This window comes from Molothrus aeneus, chromosome 8 (assembly GCF_037042795.1).
Source record: "Molothrus aeneus isolate 106 chromosome 8, BPBGC_Maene_1.0, whole genome shotgun sequence".
Taxonomy (NCBI): Eukaryota; Metazoa; Chordata; class Aves; order Passeriformes; family Icteridae; genus Molothrus; species Molothrus aeneus.
In genome coordinates this window covers 29,302,016-29,323,753 of record NC_089653.1, presented here as the reverse complement: position 1 = coordinate 29,323,753, position 21,738 = coordinate 29,302,016, and the positions used below count along the sequence as shown (strand labels likewise).

General features: G+C 40.4%; 2 protein-coding genes across 2 annotated transcripts in view; one reads left to right on the top strand and one right to left on the bottom strand.

The window, feature by feature from the left end:
* SHTN1 (shootin 1) overlaps nucleotides 1–3,724 on the top strand; it is a 56,740-nt gene extending 53,016 nt beyond the window's left edge. Inside the window, exon 17 of the mRNA XM_066554556.1 lies at nucleotides 1,810–3,724. Coding sequence (XP_066410653.1) covers nucleotides 1,810–2,020 — 211 coding nt within the window. The 3' untranslated portion in view covers nucleotides 2,021–3,724. The remainder of the gene's footprint in view (nucleotides 1–1,809) is intronic.
* On the bottom strand, nucleotides 2,284–21,531 carry ENO4 (enolase 4). The gene is made up of 14 exons (XM_066554557.1): nucleotides 21,397–21,531; nucleotides 20,103–20,231; nucleotides 18,696–18,886; nucleotides 17,717–17,868; nucleotides 15,938–16,101; nucleotides 15,606–15,737; nucleotides 14,411–14,476; nucleotides 13,604–13,651; nucleotides 11,784–11,951; nucleotides 10,421–10,546; nucleotides 7,974–8,169; nucleotides 6,955–7,022; nucleotides 6,294–6,411; nucleotides 2,284–4,476 (listed from the first exon to the last, which is right to left on the bottom strand). The coding sequence occupies exons 1-14, from the start codon at nucleotides 21,529–21,531 to the stop codon at nucleotides 4,388–4,390; spliced, it is 1,782 nt and encodes a 593-aa protein (XP_066410654.1). The 3' UTR covers nucleotides 2,284–4,387.
* Between the last annotated feature and the right edge of the window lie 207 nt (nucleotides 21,532–21,738).

Here is a 21,738-nt window from a genome sequence, read left to right as displayed (position 1 = left end):
GGGCTCAGGCTCTGGAAGGCTCAGGCTCTGGGGGCTCAGGCTCTGGGGGCTCAGGCTCAGGGGCTCAGGCTCTGGAGGGCTCAGGCTCTGGAAGGCTCAGGCTCTGGAAGGCTCAGGCTCTGGGGGCTCAGGCTCTGGGGGCTCAGGCTCTGGAAGGCTCAGGCTCTGGGGGCTCAGGCTCTGGGGGCTCAGGCTCAGGGGCTCAGGCTCTGGAAGGCTCAGGCTCTGGAGGCTCAGGCTCTGGGGAGCTCAGGCTCTGGGGGCTCAGGCTCTGGGGGCTCAGGCTCTGGAAGGCTCAGGCTCTGGGGGGCTCAGGCTCTGGGGAGCTCAGGCTCTGGAAGGCTCAGGCTCTGGGGGGCTCAGGCTCTGGGGTGCTCAGGCTCTGGGGGCTCAGGCTCTGGGGGCTCAGGCTCTGGAAGGCTCAGGGGCTCAGGCTCAGGGGCTCAGGCTCTGGGGGCTCAGGCTCTGGAAGGCTCAGGGGCTCAGGCTCTGGGGGCTCAGGCTCTGGAAGGCTCAGGGGCTCAGGCTCAGGGGCTCAGGCTCTGGGGGCTCAGGCTCTGGAAGGCTCAGGCTCTGGAAGGCTCAGGGGCTCAGGCTCAGGGGCTCAGGCTCTGGGAGCTCAGGCTCTGGAGGCTCAGGCTCTGGGGAGCTCAGGCTCTGGGGGCTCAGGCTCTGGAAGGCTCAGGGGCTCAGGCTCTGGGGGCTCAGGCTCTGGGGGGCTCAGGCTCTGGGGGCTCAGGCTCTGGAAGGCTCAGGCTCTGGAAGGCTCAGGGGCTCAGGCTCTGGGGGCTCAGGCTCTGGAGGGCTCAGGCTCTGGGGGCTCAGGCTCTGGGGGGCTCAGGCTCTGGGGGCTCAGGCTCTGGGGGCTCAGGCTCTGGGGGGCTCAGGCTCTGGGGGCTCAGGCTCTGGGGGCTCAGGCTCTGGAAGGCTCAGTCTCTGGAAGGCTCAGGGGCTCAGGCTCTGGAAGGCTCAGGATCTGGAGGGCTCAGTCTCTGGGGGCTCAGGCTCTGGAATGCAGGGCGCAGGAGGCACAGCCTGTGCTCTCAGGCTCTCTGTTTGCCCAGCCAGCAGGGTTAAGGTGGCAGTGGGAACACCCCAGTCTGCCACTTGCTCAGGTCAAGCATTCCCAGTGTTTGCCATGTTCTCTGCTGGTGCATTCCAGCTAATCTAAGGATTTGCCTGCATGTTTGCAACATCAGTTCAAAGCTTCTGAATACACACAAGTGCTTTTAGTGTTTATAGGCTGATGCCAGCTTTGACAAATAACCCAGGTGTCTCTGACCTTTTCTTCCTCCCTGCTCAGAGGCTTTTTATCCCCACAAATCCCTGCACTGCAAACAATGGTGGTGTAACCCCATTTCTGCAGCACAGAGCCTGGGTCAAATGCCCTTGACAGTTCAGCAAAGCAGTAGGTGAATTTCCAGGAATCATCAGTTCTTGCTCCCAGTGAGACCAGCAGCAGCCAAGGGAACACCTGGTTACTCTGTGCCTCAGAGTCATGCAGTGCAGCCCCCAGGCAGGTGGCTCTGGGATAGAGGTGTGGAGAAGCCATTTTTCAGTGCCTTGTGAGTTCATTTTTCATCTTCCATGCCTGGCTTAACAAATGATTCAGGAGGGGGAATGTGACTGGTGCATTTTGTGCACTGCTATCTGTACAGAACAGCTGTTAAATCCATGAATCTATTTATTAGCTTAGCAGACCTGTCTTGGTCGCATGTGCTACTAAGAGAAATGCTTTTCTGTGTTTTTATGCTCTTCTGAATATGTGAACTGTCATTTGTATTTATATATTTATTCTTTTTCTTCTAGATCAACTAGTCACACAGAATTGACAAGAAAAGCTTCTAGCAGTGAAAAAGAAACAGAATCCGTGGTAGTTTTAGATCCTGTGTCCACCAGTGGGGATCAAATGTCTGAAAATGCCCTGAACCAGAACAAAGTGAAAGAGGAAAAAAGCAAGCCACTGCATAAAGAAACTAACGTTGGGAAAATGAAAGAAACAGATAGTTCTAGCTGTTAATTGTTACTCTGCAAGGCTGTACCTTTTGGGAATCATTATCTGGACATGTGAATTGCTTAGGTGTGTTACTAGGGGCCACGGTCTGTACTCCAGACAGAAACAATACAGATTGAAATGGTCTTTGTATGCAGCTTTTGTTACATGCACTGAAGTGTTAAATAACTGTGTGTCACTCAAAATCCCTTTCCCATTTTAATTTTGCAGGTATGGTTATTAATTTCTTAGATTGTGTCAGTTACCTTTAAAAATGGATTTGAAGAGGCTTTTTAAACTCTTCTTTTATTGAGAAGATGCCTTGTTGAAGGTCTGTTCCAAAGCTTGCCAGAAGCCCCTTGCATCCCTCTTGAGCTGGACAGGTTTGGGTTAGACCCTGTAAGTGATTACACCCTCATCAGCTTCAGTATGGGGGTGTCACTAATTATTAATAAAAATGTGTTTAGACACATTGCTCTGAAGATATCCACTGAAACCAAGATCTTGTTGGTCCCCTGCCTGCTGTCCCCACACAGGCAGGACATGAAAAGCACAAGCACAACCCTTCTGTCTCAGATTGTCAGGGGACAGAGACTGAAATGCAGAGGCAGTGCAGCATCTCATTGTGGTACCAGGATTTTTGGCAGTGATAGCCAGGGTCAGGGCTTTGTGGGCTGGGACTGGTGCTGTCATTTGGGTTAAAAGCTTTGCAAAGAAAGACTTGCTCCTGAGTTTTGTTTCAATGTTACACAGCAGCTTTTGGAACTGCTGCAGCTGGAGTCTGTTTTTACTGCTGCACAAAAATAACTTGCCTTAGGCTCCAGTGGGTATGGGCTGCATTTGGGATTCATTCTAGGATTGAAAGATACTGGGAATCATCAACATTCTGAGAACTCCCAGCTGAAAGCTCACAGTGCTCACAAATGAGCCCTTGCTTTGAACCTGGCACACACTGGTGGCATTAATTTCTCTATTAGGTGACACTTCAGGTGTCTGTATTTGGTAACACAAATCCCAGTTTCCCTCAGCCCTTATTTCTATGACAAGGGTGAGATAGGAACATCATTGATTTGCTCCACTGTCAATTCACATTCCATTGTAGTCTCTTTAAATTCAGCACAGTATCTCATTCTTTTATAATGAACAAATGGATTCAGGGATTTACCTAAAGATTGGTGTAACTGAAATTGGGTGGGCACGTACTTGAATGCACTCGGATTCTTTTTTATTTAATTATTTGAAACAGTGATAGTATTGAAAGGATGAATGTTCTGAGTTTGTTGGTTTGGCTCTGCATGCAACTGTCTGGTGCTTTTCCTAAAAATAAAATGATAGTAATGAGTGTGGTGGTTTCACATCTATTTTGGTGGTTTTTGCATGTTTGCTACGAAAATCTTGGACTTGATCTAATGACTGAATTACATACAGTTCATAAACTTGCAGGAATTTGTCTCTCACTGATATTTTCATTTCTTGGGGGCATTGGTTCTGGTTGTTAATTTTTTACTTAGTTGTCTGTTACACTGAACTTAAAATGCAAAATTTCATATATGTATTTTTTCCTCAAATTATTGCTGCTGTATTATACGTTCAGATTTTCAAATTATGCAAAACCCAGAAGTTTTCAAAAAGCATTTCTTTTACTTAAACTGTTTTGTTACCTAGAACATAAATTATTTCTTTAACTTTTCATTGTTGCTTATTAAAAAGACTCCTGACAAGTTTCCCAGACCTTGTGGAATTGACTTGTTACTCACTGCTGCCAACTGGAGCGGGCTCCTACTGATGCCAGTCACAGCTCTGTGCCCAACATTTGGGGTTTGCACTTGTCTTGAGGGCTGCAAGTGGAGCAAAATCTCCTTTGCAGGCTGGATCTCAGAGCAGCACTGAGGGGGTGGGGAGGATGGAGCAGCAGAACACTCAAGGCCTTTGTTTTTTTTGTAAAATCTGGTGTTCTGTTTGTGTTTGGGGCTTTTTTACTGTTTGTCAACAGCTTGCTCTTTGTATGGAGGGAGATTCTGATTTTCTCAAAACAAACATTTAGTTTTGGACTTAACACAGCAGTATTTGTTTTGTCAATTTGTAAATGCAGCACAGAATTTTGTGGTATTTTCAGTGACTGTAGTCACTGCTCAGTTAATTTGGTTTCAGCTGAAGGCAATGGTCCCTGGGAAAAGAGAAGCCAGTATTTGAAACATTTTAGAGATATCTGGCTGAACTGCTCAAAAATAAATGGATTTAGGAATAGTTAATATGTGAGTTTCTTAGTAAAATGTTTTTTCTTAGAAATTTATCCCCAAATTAGTGTTGAGAGCCCAGGTTAGTGTGCTATTCTCTGGGAGCTGAGCAGGCAGGCTGTGAATCTTCAGGGCTGACTGAGAGCTGTGGAGGCAACTAATCCTGCTCTGGGGCAGGAAGCACATCAGCAAGTTGTCCTGGCTGTGATTCTTCAGCAAAATCAACAAATTCAAGTTTTGCTTTACCTGAAATAGAAGAAGAAAAAAAAAGCAGCTCATGTTTGCTGTAATGGGGTTTGTTGTAATGTTCTTTTGGAAATGCCACATGATGCTTCCAAGACTGGACACACCTTTAGAAGCCTGGTCCTTAGAAAAGAAGAACACTGCTTACAGGACCAGGACAAGGTGCACTGCAGCCTGAGCTGGAGTATTTACTGCATTCCTTTCCTCACTGATACCTCACCTTGCTGCCTTCTGTCTTCCCCCTGCACTGGTGCTCCTGCCAGCTTCCCATCAGCTGCCTGTGCTCTTGATCCCATCACTGGCAGCTCAGCCACCAACAGTTCAGCTCCTGGTTATTCCCAGCCCTGGGACTCCTTGCCCACCCCAGCCCGGTGTCCCTGGCAGGAGGGGCAGTGCCAGGGAGGGGAGGCTGCTGTGCCCTGGCTGGAGCAGCCCGGGCGAGGGGCCAGGCAATGGCAGAGCCGGGCCCGGTGCTCCTGAGCCCCGAGCAGGCTCCTCACACACTCCTGATGTCACCCAGAGGCACCGGGCAGCCGCCGGAGTGCCCTGGCTGGGCTCTGCTGGGCATTCCCAGCCCCAGCCCAGCAAACGAGGAGCTTGGTCTGCAGCTCAGACCTGCTCCACTACTGCCCTGCTGCTGATTTGGCTACTGGATCTTATTTCCGCCGAGTGATTAACGGTGTCCGGGATTGTTGCTCTTTCATTTCATCAGATATAGGTCTAAATATTTGTCAGACTCGAGAGCCTTTGCCATTTGAGGAGGCAATATATTAATATGCTGAGGCAGTTAAAATTCATAGTTCTAGTATTACCTATCTTATCTTTGAAAAGTACATTCTGTGAAACTATCAGCAAAAAAAAAAAAATTATATGTTTCTGTTTTTACAATGGTTATTTTTGAGCAAGGGGGAGATTTCAAAAAGCTCAACATATTTTCAATTTAAAAAAAATTCAACTAAAAACTTTCTTCTATAGCGTGCATGTCAAGTGCTGCTTTCCTATGCATAGAACACTGGAAATTATTACAAACAAGAGGGTAAAATGACTTAATTCTGCTTCGTGTTTCCTTTTCTTAGGCATAATACAATTCCTGCAAACCCTTTCCTTCCATTCTTCCTCTCCTTGTCTCTCTGCCTCCCCTTTAGACTGCATGTCTTTATTCTGGCTTGATTGATACCTGAGAAAGTGAGAAGTGGCTCTAATGAACTGCTAAGCATTTAACAGTGCCTTGGTACAGTGTAAAAAGAAGATGCAGATCCTGAAACAGGCAGGCAGATGCATACAAGTGGCTAAGGCTGAATGTGCATCGTCAACTTGGGGTTTTCTTGGGTTTTATTTAAGGCTTACCCACGCAATTGTAGCTTTCCAAACACATTTTGCTGGAAATGTAACGTACAAAAGAGGGTTCTGAAATGAAGTTTTGTTAGCAATATATGTTTCGGGCCTCAAGGGAGGTGGGGTATTTGGCCTAAAATTCCATTTTGGCAGCTTTTCGACACATTATATGCACGGTTTTTTGTTTTGTTCCTTTTTGCACCGTGGGCTTCAAGACTCCAACCAATTAATTCTGGGGGAAAAAAAAAAGCTTAATGTAGGCTACTCCTCAAGAAGGGGTCTATTTTAACATTCAGTAAACAGATAATCCATTAGGACAACAATATACATTGTGGCAAGTGCTATCCTAGGCTTTTTTTGTCAGCCCTTATTTATAGCCTTTTGATTCCGCTTCCCTCCTGGGGTGCAGTTTCAATCATTCTCCCTCCAATCTTTGTGCCCGTATTCATGGCAGGCTGAAAACAAAGTAAGAAAGAAGCTCGTACGCAGCGCTCCATTCGCGGCCAGTTCTTCCTCTATAGCCAGCAGCCGGTTGTATTTGGCCACCCTTTCTCCGCGGCAGAGACCTCCCAGCTTGAGGAACCTGGCACCCAGGCCCACAGCCTGCAACGACAGAGGGCCCGGGCTAAAACTCCTCGCTGGGCCAAGTGAAGTCATGCCCAAAAATTAACCACGGTATCCTGAGTCTAACTGAACACCCTCCTCCCTCCGCTGCGAAAAACGGGGAAATAAAACCTCCCCGCGAAAGATCCGCCCGATGCAAACAGTAATTTCAGCTGGCATCTCAAGGGAAATTTTATGTGCAAAAGATTAAATATAGTAGTGTTAAGGGTATTTGCTTAAAGTGTTGTTACTACGCAGGAATGTTGTAAGTAATTCAGTTTTTTTATAAACTAATGCAAGCAAATGGATCATGCACACTTTTGAATATACTCCCTGCTTTGGCAAATTTCCTCTGTGCTCTCTTTACACTCAAAAGAATAACCACTCTCTGTGGGGGAAAAAAAAAACCAACCCCCTAGAAAAAGCCCATTTTGTAAAATGTTGTTTCTTTCTCAAGCACAAAAAGGCTTTCTCCTTAAAAAATAGTACATGTTAAAAGCAGTATTTTTGCAATTCTGCAATTGAACAGCTTTCAATACTTACCAGATCCACGAGGCTCTCATCTGAAGATTCTCTATCTGGACTTCCTAATATGGAAATATGTCTTTGACCTATATATAACAGGAGGGAACACCTTCATTAGAGTATATTTTATATATTTGACACAGAAATTGTTTGGACTTCTCTTTTTTTTTTTTTTTTTCTTTTTACCCTTGGGCTATCCAAGCTTAAATACAAACAGGAGTAAACCCCACCTGACAAAAATGTAAACTACATTGCTGTATTTGCTATTTGCTACATTAGCATTCTGTTTTATTTTCAGATGGATAAGGGAACATCTAACATCCTGTCCTGGTCTCTGCCTCTCCCTGATCTGTCTGATCAGGCTGTGCTATTTATTTTAAATGTGTTCCTCACTATAGAAATTATTTTTCTTCTATTCAAAAAAGAATTTACCATCCTGACTGAATGGAATTTTTTAGTTGCTATTTACTCAATTTGATACAGCGATTCTGGGTGTTTTTAAGGAAAAAGAAAAAAAACTAAACTATATTAAATTTGTCCATCTATTCCTTAGGTATAAAAATGAATAAAGGAAATCTGACACAAAGAGAAATCTTACATATGAAGCTGCACAGGCTCTTAATACTTACAACAAAGGCTCAATAATATGTAGTCAATAATCTAAATGAAATTTTAAACAGTTTGCACGAGTCTGAATTTTTAAATTTAATGCTAAAATTATTCAATATTTAGATGAATTGACCACATCTCTCTTATTTTCTTTAATTCTGATATCTAACTGCATGACACTTATCTGCAGTGTCAAAGGTACCCACGTTAAAAACATTCACAGTGTATTAACTGACAATAGTTGAAGCCTTGACTGCTGTTTTAAGCCCCTTGACAGGGATTTTTGAATCAAAACTTGAATTTCAGTTTCTTCTGACAAGTGCCTTCTAAATTAGCATTTATTTAATTAGAATAATTAAATGAAAACACGTAATATTTACAGGTGTGGCTTGCAGGGTCTGGTTTCAGCCTTTCCCCCCTCTACTCACCATCCAGAATTCCAGTCAGTTCTATGAGGTCTGACACCGTGGTCTGGTTAATGTATTTCAGCACAACACCACTGCACATTGCTATGTCTATGTTTTGGTCGGTTTTGAGTTTGGAAATTTGTGTGGCAGCATCTTCTGCAATCAGGAAGCATTTGGAACCAAGGGCACGACAGATGCTACTCCACTGTTCTCTGTCCTGCACAAACAAATTGAGCAAACAAGTGCAGTTTAAAAAAACTAAACTGAATGGAAACTCTAATTGAGGAGGTAAAAATTAAGTAATAATCTGGGTTTAATCCTAAATATGCCCTTCATATAAACATACTACATTTTATACTGTGTTTTAAATCTGTCTGCCTAAGAAAAACATACCACTTGGATTTTCCTTGGGTTTTAAGATTTTGCTAGAAAACATAAATTTTAATCTGAAATTAATCAAAACTATTTGTACAAAATATAGTTAAAATATTTAAAGTCAATTAAGTGTAGGGGCCTGCTATTTTGATTTCCCTCCTGAAATTTACTTCATTTTGATGGAACATAAAATAATTTTTATTGTTTTATTCAAATGACTCATTTTTGTGTTACATTTCAAGTTAATATTTCAAGTGTCATAGTTGTTTGAACATAAAATAATGAACAGGAGACATAGACTCAATGGCAGGACCCATAGGGAACAGAGGAATGCAATGCTCTCTTTTCTAGCAAAGCTCCATTTTTCAGGGTCTTTGTTTCTTTTTTTCTAATGCATTGTCCACATGCTACATGGTCCAGGCTAAATAAAGGACTAGGATATGTAAAGAATTTGAAAGAAGAAATTTACGAATTAATTCACTTGCTTTGTGTCCACAGAATGCAAAGTTCTCACATTAAAAACATCTCTATTTCATAATTCTGCCATTCTTGGTCTGTGGATCAGTTTTTTGTACTTATGTACTTGCAATCAACATCAGGGGCCATTCCTGTATGGATTTCAAGCCTGTGCATAAGAGAAAATGAAGTTTTTGACACTTGAACAAATGTTTAAATTTTAACACCAAAGTGGCCTGGTGTCTGGCAATGAATTATTTAATTGGTACCAGAACTAATCCTCAAGGATTTGATTATCAGGGGCAAAGATGTGGCATGGGTAAACCTTGGAGATTTGGGAGAGGAGGAGGAGGAGGAGGAGGAGGAAGAGGAGAGGCATTTCCCCTCAGTCTGTACTCTGTTCCCAACTGCCCTTCACTGTGTGCTGTAATTCTGCTGCTGATTCTCATCTTGCACATATTTTCCTTCATAAGAATTCTCAAGGAAGTTTGCAGCCCTAGCAGGAGTAGGGAATGACCTGGTGTTTTGGAACGTGGTAATTCAGGGAGTCAGACTGAAACAACACAGGGAGGCAAGGCTAACCAGAGTGAGGTAATACTAAACACAGTTATGCAAAAAATGAACTTTTAAAGTTCCAGTTAAGGACAAAATCAGACGGATTTTGCAGTTCATCAGTTTTAGAATTATTGATTCAGGCACTGGGCAAATTCACAGAGCCAACATCACTTTGCTTCTCCCTTCAATCACAGTTTTTTGTGTTTTGTTCTTAAAAATGAACTCTGTGTATTTATTTTTAAGAAGATAAAGTGAAATTTGACACCAAGAGCAAATTCTTTATTAAGTTGGGCAACTGCAGAATCTCAGTCTACAATTGTAGGTTCTGCAGCAATTAAGTTTTTATTCTTTTTTTAATGCATGGAAATTTAACCTCATGTATAAATGTGAATATTTAAAATTATACAATCTTTTATCCGTCTACAGCTTGATAACATGCTTAATATTATTGTGCTTTATTGTTGTACTTGATTGGCCATACTAATCAACTCCTCTAACTTTGATCACAGAGGTGTCTTCCTCCCACCTGAAAAATTCTGCTGAGCAATGCTGCCAGTGACAGGACTTTGGTTATAAATATCCATCACAAAGAACTGCAGCAATAACATATTCTGGTGGGTTTTGGGCTGAATATACAACAATTCAAATGTTTGTTTATCCAGCTTAATAAAACATTGCATTACACATCAATTTTTTTGTAATACACTTGACTTTTACAATTTCACCTTATAATTTGAATAGTGTACATAAAGAGGAAAATGTAATCAAAATAACAGTGGTTTAGCAAGTAGAATCAGATTAAAAAAGCAAAATTTTGTAATTCTTTACGGTATGTGTACTGACTCTATTCTGTCAGGATTTTCTATCAGAAATTATGTAAAAAGTACTGAAAAATTTGGATATTGCCAAAGAAATATATTCAAAGAAATTGTGAGATGCATTTTCTAGTAATGTTTTTGTGCTTAAAAACTTGAAAATCAGAAGCTTTGTATTTTTCATGTTTTGTAAAAACGAGAAAAGGTCAGTGATATACCACTGAACAGTACCACCAGTTTTTACAGGACTGCACTGTGGTATCTTACCTCTTTTCTTAAGGGATCTATTAATGCAATAATAAAAGGAAAATTCTTAATCATTTCCACATACATGGCAACCATTTCATCAGGACTTCTGAATGTTCCAGTGAGTATTTCGTATTTTCCTTTATCCTAGAGAGCGAAGTAAAAAGCATGAAAGATAAGGAGTTAGGACCCTGAAAAGCAGAGTGTACCCATCTCTGTGAAGGCAGGGGCTGTGTGTGCTTCAGTCAGGAGGCATTCACTCATCTGCCTCACCCTGTGTCTGAGTTGTCAGCACATTGTTACAGAAAACTCTGCCTAAAGTGACACCGTGGGTTCCAGTGGGCTCAGGCCAAAGGCTCCGAACAACGCCACTGCCAAAGGAAGAGAGATCTATTTCAGCATTTGCTAGGCAACACTGCCATTTTGACACAATTACAGCATGAAGTTAGCAATATTTGACATTTTTATTGAATCTCATGTGAAAAAAAAAATTAATTTTTCTCTTCAAAAAAAAAAAAAAGGTGATTTTTTCTCCTCATTTTCATGAAGAAAATATTGCTGGGGCAAGGAGTGCACTCTCAGTGCCCAAAACCAAGATACTGCCTTTTCCTGCTTCTTTCCCCTTCCAAAAAAAAAATAGACTAATTTAAAACCTGTCTCATCATTCTGGGAAGCACAAACTGCAGCCTGGGAGGAATTTTAAGGGCCCCCTGTAAAACTGTGCCAGGATATCCACTGCTTTAGTGGCTTTGACAGTTCAATAACAGAAAGTTACAGAATTACTGGTAATTCAATGGTTAAGATTTTGCACATTCTGGTATAGGATACAGATATCACAGCCAGGTGATATCTTTTGCTTTCACAAAAGATATTGGTAATGGAAGCTTTGGCACTACAGAACACCCCAACACAAAAAAGCTCATGAGCTACTAAATGGAATTTGAAGTTCCTTTTTCTGCTTAGAGAAAAACCTGATTGATCTTGGAATAAGGGGCAAGAACTGTAAGACTTGGTCAGGAGATAGACAGGTTTTCGTCAAATAAAAACATTAAAAAACTGATATTAAAACATTAATGTTGATGCACAATGAGATGGGCACTAATGTGTATATAAACACACCATAGTAAAAATACAAGCAAATGTTAGGACAGTTTGAAGAAAAGAAGAGATGTAGCTTAATAGAATGGAAAAACAAGCAGATTCAGCCAGAATTTATAAATGCAGAGATAATTCTTTCTGTTTGCTTGATTGCTATCTTTAAAAAAGGGAGTTAGGAGCTTGTAGGTGAGTCTGCAACATAATAATAATAATAATAATAATAATGTTAACTAACAGCTACACTTATTTTAAAACCCAAGAAAATCGAAATTGAAAAAAAACTTACATAATCCATTAATTCATGAGCAGCACAATTTATTGCTAAGTACATGTCTGTTCCCAGCTCCAGACCTAAATTGTTGCAAGCTGCTTGCATTTGGAGTAGCAGTTGTTCTAGACTATCATATCCTGTTATCAGGCAGCCTAAGTGTGATATTCTTTTTAAGGATCCTGGCTGAAAGCAAAATGAAAATAATCATTTTATTTACACACATAGTTATTATACATATTTATGGGCTCTTTTTCATTGTCAGTTCAGTCTGCATTTAGTCATCAAATTATAGATTTGTTCTCACAAATCTCCTTAGTGGCTTTAACAACAATTGTCTAGGAAAGGGGGATTATCAAGTGCTAATGAGTAGAGAGCAATAGTCCTTGGAAATATGTCTAGTCATGCAGATCTCAGTCTTGTATGGCTAGCACTGGTTTAAAAAATTATATTAAAGGCACTCTTAACAACCACTGGGTTGCCATAAATGCTCTGGTGCTATGGACCAACTCTTTGCCACAGAAACATATCCTCCACTTTTAAATAGCGTTTACTCATTAACCCTCAACTACAACATTGATATTGACTCTGGAGAGTGTTCAAGAAACCTCAAGAATCTCCCAAGGTTTCTAGAAGGAACGAATTTCCTAGAGGGGAAATACCTCCAGCCCAGCTGCACACACTTGTCTGCTTCAGGGACAGTATTGCTGGACATCAGCCACATTTGCAACTATTGAGCAAATATTTCATGTATTTCCTTCTGCTGCCAGTTTTTCTGTAGGTTTTCCAAACACTGATTTTTAGCTTTAAAGTCTGGGAAATTTTGGATTATAAAGATGCAGCAATAGACAGCAAAAGATGCTGCAGTCTTCCTGCACTTCAGATGGAGGTTAAATCTGCAGTTTGATGTGGTTTTCAAGATGTCCATATGCTGTGCCTTGTTACATTCTATTAAAAGCATTGTTTATCTGTATATAAATATTTTTCTCTGTCTAGTTTTCACTTCCTTAACCTAAATAAATTCTTCTTCACTGCCTACTTTACAATTCCTCCTTTTTTTCCCTCACAAAAAAAGTTCAAACTAACATGGTGCCTTTATCAGTTTTAAATTCAGTTTCACTACTGTCTCCTTTAGTTTTCTCCTACTGAAATAAATGGATTTTTTTTCAGAGAATCTAATGCATTGTTTCCTTGTGTATATCTTACAGAAATATTCTACCTTATGATTGCAGTACATATTGTGGTATTGATATGTAAACTACCCACCAGGAAAACATTGGCCAGCATCTTCATGATGATGAGGTTTTTGTTGTTTTAGCAACAATAAAATAGGAAAGCTTTTGTTGAGCCTTTCTTTTTTATACTTGACAACAGTAATGATTCTCACCTGATAATATTTAAATTATCTCAGAATGAAGAGCAAAACCTGCATGGCATTTCTATCCCACTATTTGGAGTGATGCTCCCAGGGCTGGGAAACAGCACAATCCACAAATCTCACAGGTTAACAGTTTTATGATCTACACAATCAAAAGTTCTCTGCTGGTGTTAGAGGCCTGCAAAATGCTCATTTGGACAAATTACCAGGATTTCTATCTGAGAAAAATTATCAGATCCCAGAAATTTCTCCCTATTTCCTCTACTGCCCCTGAAGGGAAGGTATAGTCAGAAGAATTTAAATTATTATGTAAAATATGAGCATTTGGAATATTTAAGTCTTGCCTTGACCTTTCCAAAATGGTGATGTAGATTAATGCTTCCTTCCTTAAGAACATTTTAAGTTCCCTGCTGCTGTTAATACCTTGTTGAAGGCTTAGAGATAAAATCTCTTTTCTTACCTGAGCTTTTTGTGCTTTTCCTCTCCTACTGTCTGCTCGTGAAACAGGCTGTTGGGAGTGAAAGAAGATAGAAATCAATTCCATGAAAGAAAAGAAAAGAAAAGAAAAGAAAAGAAAAGAAAAGAAAAGAAAAGAAAAGAAAAGAAAAGAAAAGAAAAGAAAAGAAAAGAAAAGAAAAGAAAAGAAAAGAAAAGAAAAGAAAAGAAAAGAAAAGAAAAGAAATTGACTGAATTTTGGTCAAAAGAGACCAAATATTTCAGTTAGGAAATAGCTTTATTTAATAGTTTAATAGTTTTGTTTTGCAGTGGTTACTAATTAAAAATATTTATTTCTAGCTGGACATCTGTCCAACCATCATTTGTTTTTCAAGACATTCTCACCCAGTCCATCAAAAATGAGAATCTAGACTGTACTTGGAGAAACACAACAACATTGCTTTCCAAAAAGCACATGCACACACTGAGACTGATTTACTGCTGCAATAATAGTACCTGGAATAAAATATGTGTGAGAGGTGTAGCAAGGTCAGAATATATATTGTATATGCCCTGTGATACCATTCACTCCCTCCCAGTATATTTCTGAAGGTAAACAGAAAGCCTATGCTTAGAACAATGATTTTTTCTAATTTTAATTTAGTATCACCAAATGACCAATGTTTTATTCATCTGTCAGAGAAGCACATCGTCTATTCTGTGTCAGGAGCCTGCAATAGGCTAAGTGTTCCATGTGGATGTTTGAAAGGACAAGGGTAGTAAAAGATCAAATGAAGTAAATCTCACTGTAAGAACACATTTTTTATTGTACCGTTTTGCCTGGAGACTCCATCTTTCTTGTCATTTCTTTCTGAATTTCCTGAACTATTTCTACGCCCTGAAATTAAACAACAGTAATCTTCAAAAGAAAGTTATATTAATTCATTTTAGCAGCTTAAATCAGAAAAGATGCAATACTCATTCTAAATGCAAATTTTAATATAAAGTCTTCAAAAAAGCTTAAACCATTACAGACTCCTTAACACAATCTCTCCATCCACAAAATGCAGTCATGCCCAACAATAAAGGGTTAGTAGCAGTGGAATGAGCAGGAATATTTGATTATGGGATTTTCATTACTTTTAATGCATTACTCTTTTTCCTTTTCAGCTGAGCTAGTAAATGTTGAGTGTGAACTTCACAAAGGACATTTCAGATTTTCTCAAATTGGTGCCAGTACAGGAAAGGGGGCAGAAGTCAGTCACAGCTGGCAACAACAGGACAAACAGCTTTGAGTTCTGCACTGCAGCAAACACCTTCCTGCTCTGCCATGGGCACTGGGAGGCATCCTGGCTTTGAATGGGGCAGAATCAGGGACCTTGTTAACAGCTCTGGGGGACAACCCAGAAAAGTTAAAGGAAGAGCAAAAAGAAAGAGAATCGAGCTCAGCTATTTGTTCAGGTCAGCAGCACACAAAGTAGAAACCACAGCCCTAATGGAGGCATCTTGTGCAGATACATTCTTTAATGCAACACATGGCTAAGCAAAAAGAGAGAGGGTTGATCCCATCTGTCTTACCCATCCTTCTTGCTCTTTGTATTCCCTTCTAGTGTCACAATTTCATTTTAAGCAACTTATTCCCAAATATTTCATGCTTTCCTGTGAAGTTGTTACGGGTTTTGTTGTTTTGTGTGCTATCAAACAACTGGTAATATTTATAATCTACTAATGCAAAATCTATTATTGTGTAACACAATTCCTTGACATCTTCTTCAATGCACTGATTTATTCCTCTATACAAACATCCATTTTTAACTTAAATCTTCATGGTTCTTCTTTTAAATAATCGTTTCACTTAATGTTATTAGTGTTAGAATTCTGCACTAACATTTGTTAACATTTTGGCCTTCTAAGCTAACAAAAAATGAAAAACATAGTTTGTAAGGACAACATTGAAAAGACTTATGTACATATGTAGTTATTATGATGTCTATAGAACACATTAATTAAAAAAAAGGAAACAGTACCTGCTGGAGTGATAACTCAACTGGTGGTATAAGCATAACTTCTTTGACTAATTTCAGTTTTGCAGGTGAATTTTTTTCACAGTACAACACAGTAACCATTGGGAGTGGTAGAGTAATTTCTTTAGGTCTCTCCTGTAATTGGGAATGCCAGGTGAAAATAAAAATGTAAAAATCAGAATAATTTCTTATATATTTGTGTTATGGTACAGGGTTCAAACACGGGCAATGGTGTTAAGGGTGTGTTCTATGAGGCAAATTTAATAACACTGTCACAACTGCAGTAATTATGGTAACTGGGATGAAATGAACCAAATGACCAAAGCCACATGTACCTTGTGTTTCAGCAGTGCAGTGTGTAAGTACAATGGGACACGGCTGATGGTGGCCCCAGCCTTTGCTATGGCAAGTGATGCTCCCCCAATGGCCAAGCTGCCACACAGCACTGGCTCAGGAGGCTCTGCAGGTGAGATGGGAGCATCTTCTGACACCTTCTTTCCTACAACACAGAGAGTAGTAGCTAAACATTTTCTTGGTGCTAAATATATGCTTGTGGATCAGAGTTATGTGAGTAAATATTCACTGTGCACTCAATGCACTAAAAAACAATAATTTCTTTTTTAAAAAATTAATTTTGTCAGCTGTTTTATATGGAATGACCTTACAAGAAAGAAGAGTAGCTGTCCTCACTCTGTTTTCAAATGCATTTTCAAGTCTGTTTCTTTTGGAGATCTTTCAGCCACTGAAATATGTATTTTTGTTTATTTGTGTTTGAATCAAATAACATTATATAATTTTTCAGGTTCCTTTCAAAAGCATGTTTTCAGTCTTCTTAATTGTGCTCCTTAAATGCTCAGATTTTGCAAAAAAAAAATTGCAGATTACATTATAACCTGATTGGGAGTACAAACACTTGATTTCATCTAGTAATGACTGTGAGAAAAATTTCAGGCCTATTACAACTGGAATTCCCAAAGAGAAAATAGGTCTTTTAAATATCACACATTAAATTTTCATAAGAATTTATTTCCCTTTCAGATACAGCAACTTTGTCCAAAATGCTTTAAACCAAGCAGTTTCCACTACCACATTTATTGCCTACACTGCTTACATGAACACTTACAGGGAGCACCTGCTGAACCTGCAGTAAGTGATGATTCCCAAGAATCACTGCATTGGGAACTGTTTGATATTGGCTCCAAGTAGTCATGCACTGAGTCTAACAATAACATTACAATCAATGCCACAATTAGTGAAAACACATAATGGATGTATCAGCAGAAGCTTGACTCAAATATCAAACACACCACGATGACATCTGGATGGACCTGACAACTGCAGAAGTTAAATCTCAGGTGGAAGGTGAACTTCCTGTGCACACATCCAACATATGAAGTGGGAGGTTTTTTAGTTGCCACTAAACTGATAGTTGCAACTAAACTGATAAGAAATAATGATTTGCCAAAATTTTCTGCTCTTCCAATGACAACAACCCTTTTTTGTCTGAATTTAATGTATAGATGGAGATAACATATGGCGGTTTTTGTTTGGGTTGTTTGGTTTTGGCTGTGTATTCCTACCTTGTTTTTCTAGTCTCACACCATTTTTTCCTTTTTCCTCTAGTAGGATGTTTGCTTACTTCCTTTTACTCTATACTACCCCTTACTCCCATCTCACCCTCTTCTTTCATTCTCTTTTGCTTTCTCTGTATTTCCTCCTTTTCTCAGTGTTAGAATGAAACTTTCCTTCCTCTTTCAATTGTTTTCAGCTTCTATCTTAATTCTATTTCCTTTTTACTACTCAGTTCTGTGATTTCCTTTTCTTTCCTTATCATTTTCATTCTTCATTTGCATCCTCCTCCATTCTTATTCCTCACTCTGAAGAATAATAACCTCCTGTCTAAACCAACTGTAAAACAAAGGCAGAAACTGTTCAACCAATGCATGTGAATGATGAGGAAACTGTATTTTTCCCTCCCTCATTTTACTGCAGAAGCTGCTGTGATCAAAAAGGTCAGGAGAGTAACCAAACCCTTTGAACATGAGACAGGGTGTCTTTTAGGACCTTTTTCAATATCTGTATTGCAGAAAATATTAAAATAAATTAAGTAGAACCTGATTTTCGTCCCTTTTTTTGCTTAGGTGTCACGGCTGAACGGCATGAAGCAGGGGAAGTAGTGACTTTTGCTGATTCTTCTTCCTCTCTTATTTCTTTTTCTTGCTTTTCAATTTCCTTTTTTTCTTCTACCTTGTTAGCAAAGTACTCACTGAGGGAGGATGCATAAAAATTACTGGGTCAAAATTTTGTTAGACATGTGACATATAGACAGATGTGATGCAGGGTAAAGAACATGCTAGGAGGTAAAGCGCTTATATTTGAGCTACTGCCATAGATTCCTTGTGTGAAGCTGGAGAAGTCCACAAGTTTATTATATCATTCTTTTTTGGTAGTCATCTGCAGCACTGATTAAACAAAAAAGGACCAGAAGCATTGCAAACCTTAGTACAAGCTTTGTAAATCACTCTGGTTTGAAAGTCAGCTCTGAGCAGACAGTCTGAGCATGAAGGATTTATTTCCTTTGCATGAGTAGGAACAGATCCTGTCATGACTTCATGACATCCATCAGCCTGGCCTAGGTTAAGACAGTGAGGTGAAATGAATTTCAATTACATGCATGAAAGGAAATCTTCACCCATGGGTCACAAAAAGCCAATTCAGGCAAACTGAGTATGTGAGATACATTAAGTAGTGTAAACAATGCATTAAAATCTTATTTTGACTCACTTCCCAACTGAGTCCTTATTCCCTTTATCAAGGTTTTCCCAAGTCTAGTCCACATGGAAGGCAATTAGGTCTGTTTGCTACAGCTTGTGTTCAGTGGTGCAGCCCAAACCAGCATGCTTTTTAAATCATAATTATGAAAAGCAGGCAATCATGTAGTGAAATGGGTCTGAGACAGACACTATATCCTAAAAATATTTTTAAAAAGGTAGAAAACATTGAATATTCTACATGTCTTTCACTGCAATATTAATTAATGGTGAATATTTCAAATATTCAAATGCCATAATTTTCATAATATACAAGACCTACCCAAGCATCTTATCAGCTTGACACTGGTCAGTAGGGTCCAAGTCCCTTAACATTGTGTTCAGAGATTCACTGACCCATTCCACAGCAGTATAAACAGAGTCATTTCTTTCTCTCTCATCAGCTTCAATTGTTTCAGGTAAAGCATTTTCAGGTATTTGAGAATGAGTAGCCATTACACTGGAACAAATCCTCTGGGAAAAAAACCAAAAAACACAACAAAAAAACAAGCCCACCAAAACAATGTAAAAGGGTTAAAACACTGATTAATTTCTAACTTGGAAATGTCCTCTGAAAGACTAAGAGCTATGTCCTTACTAACTCTACAAGTACATATCCCCAGATCTATTTGCTCCACTTGTCTTTTCTCATCCAGCACCTTCTTTTTAGGCTCTTATACTTTGGTAATTGCAGACATTATTCAAGCTTTTTGACCTAAAATTATAACTACAAAGGCAAAACCCCTCTGACACGTCTGCCTTATACACATATTATGCTATCAGAATAGAATGGAGGTATTTTAAGGACCACACAGTCATTAGGACACCTTTTATTGCAGCTGTTGGTAGCCTGTTGTACCATGATTCATCAGCATTCATGCTTAATGCCATCCCTCATGATCAATTACTTTTGTCTTACTTAGATAATTCAAACCTATCTTTCTGTACTGATGAACAACAAATGATATTAAGAAAATTCACTTAAAGGAAGACATAATTTACAAATTTCCCACAGTTGCCTGCATTAACAGTATTAACTTTATATCCTGTGAATATCTATGAGGTTACATGTAATTCAAGAATTAAGTGAACCAGAGTTCAGCTGAGGGAAAGTAGGAATAATTACTCCACAATAGCTAGAGCTGCAAAGATGTAGTTTGAATATTTCAGGTTGGGGAAGAGATGAGCCATCAATTCTGCACTGCAGGTGCTAAATGGGTATGTTTGACTTTACTGTCACCCACATCTGCCTATTAGCTCAATGTAAAAGAAGTGCCTCTATCCATAGTGTTTTTCAGCTGTACTGTATTTTTCTGAAAGTGTCACACATAGAGAAATATAAAGATCTGAAAATTAAAGAAAAAGGTGAAATGAAAATGAATGTATAAGGTTAGTATATGTGTAAGGAAAACCTACATGATCATGAAGATAGAAAAAAAATTAATATACAGAGATACACTATCAGGTCTCACTCACAAAATATTGTCTAATTCCTGGAAAATAAAGCTTTCATAGCTGCTGCCACTGTCTAACTTTTCATTACACCTTTTTTTCCAAGTTACAACAGTCAGCTGGGATTTATGTCTTGTCATAAAGATGGAAAATAAAACATACATTGGGATGTAAGAATAGTACCTCTCTCAGATATTGTTCTAGTAAAATAAATAAAACAAGAAGAAGCAGCTCATACCTTCTCATAGTTTTTAACTGTACAGTATAGTTCCACTTCTAATGTTGGCTCACCAACTCCATCAATAACTTTTCTTCCAAGTAATTTGCATATTACTGGAGCTTTTGAAAATCTAGAAAAGTAGTTAGCCTTAAATGAAAGAGAAAGAACTTAATTAAAAGTCAATTTCCAGGCAAAGAGGCTTTTATTCCACGAAATACCTTAGAATCAAATCCACCACTAAACAAATACATTATGGGTCTCTTCCAACCCAGCATATTCTATTATTCCATGATTTATATGTTCCAGCAAGCTTTGAGCCCTGTGAGAAAGTGGAAACCATGACTTCTCTAGGCAGAGTCCTCATTCTTCTTCCAACATGGTCTCTATTGGGCCTGAAGAACTATCTTAATACATTTGGGTCTGTGTTCATAGTTAATAAACACTAATGCTGGTTTAGAAAAAGGACTGCATTTTCACCTGAGGTTTCTACATACTTCCTTACTGGTTTCATTATTTAATCCAGAATTGGAGAAGCACCAAACCACAGGTTACCAAGTGGGAAAAGTACAAAACACTTCAGGCTACGAAGAAGAGGAACATGCCAACTACCAAGCAAGGCAAGGAAAGGTGTTACCAGTTCCAGTCCCTTCCACTGATGATGGCAAAACACTTGGAGATGGGAAACAGTGTAAGATGGAATTAAATATTTCCATCCCACAGCCACTCTCCCATACTAGAAATCTTTTGGTTTTTTTCAAGATCTGCTCACTATTCTAGTATTGGCAATTCCAGTATTGTCACTAATTGAAGTTTCATTATGACTACCGTCAACAACATTTTGCCAAGTGGGAACAGATAAAATTGGTCTGATTCTTGACCCTTCCATGGGGGCCCATTTGCCTTTCATGAGCAGCTGCAGGGCGAACAGCACCCAGTCCCTTGTCACCGCTGGCCCGGGAGCCATCCCTGCTGAGCAGCAGCTTTGTTAGGGACAAATATTAGTCCATCTGTGGACTACTTTGTTTTTGTGTCGAGACAAGAAGCCTGGCTGCTGTGGACATGCACAGCACCCAGCCGCCGCGGGCCACAAACACAGAACCACGGCAATGCTTGCCCGGGCCCGGGGACAAACCACTGAACTGCCACCACACAGACGCCGAGCTCCTCGCTGCACGCCCTGGCTGAGGGCAAGGGCCGGGAGGGGGCACGGGCACGGCAAAGGCACGGGCACGGCGGGCACCCACACGGCCCCTCCGCGGGGCCAGGAGAGGCCGCTCCGCTCCCGCCCTGCTGCTTCCCCGCCCCGCGCTACCAGCTCCCCGTAGAGATCCTGCGGGTGCAGCGGGAACAGGGCGTTCAGCGCGTCCTCCATCCGCTCCGGCACCCGGAGCCCTCGGTAATACTCAGCCGCCTCCCGCTGCAGCCGCCGCCGCTCGCCCGCCTCCATCGCGGGGCCGCGGCCGCTGCCGGGCAACGGAGCCAGGGAGCGCCCGCCCCTTCCCCCGCTGCCCGCCAGCTCCAGGGCGGGCCGGCGGCACCTGCGGGCGCTGTGCCCGGCTCCACGTTCCCGAGGCTCTGCTCCCGAGGCCCTGCTCCCTCAGGGAACAGCCCGGGTTGGGGACAGAGTGGTTCTGTCTGGCTTTGGTTTCTCAGT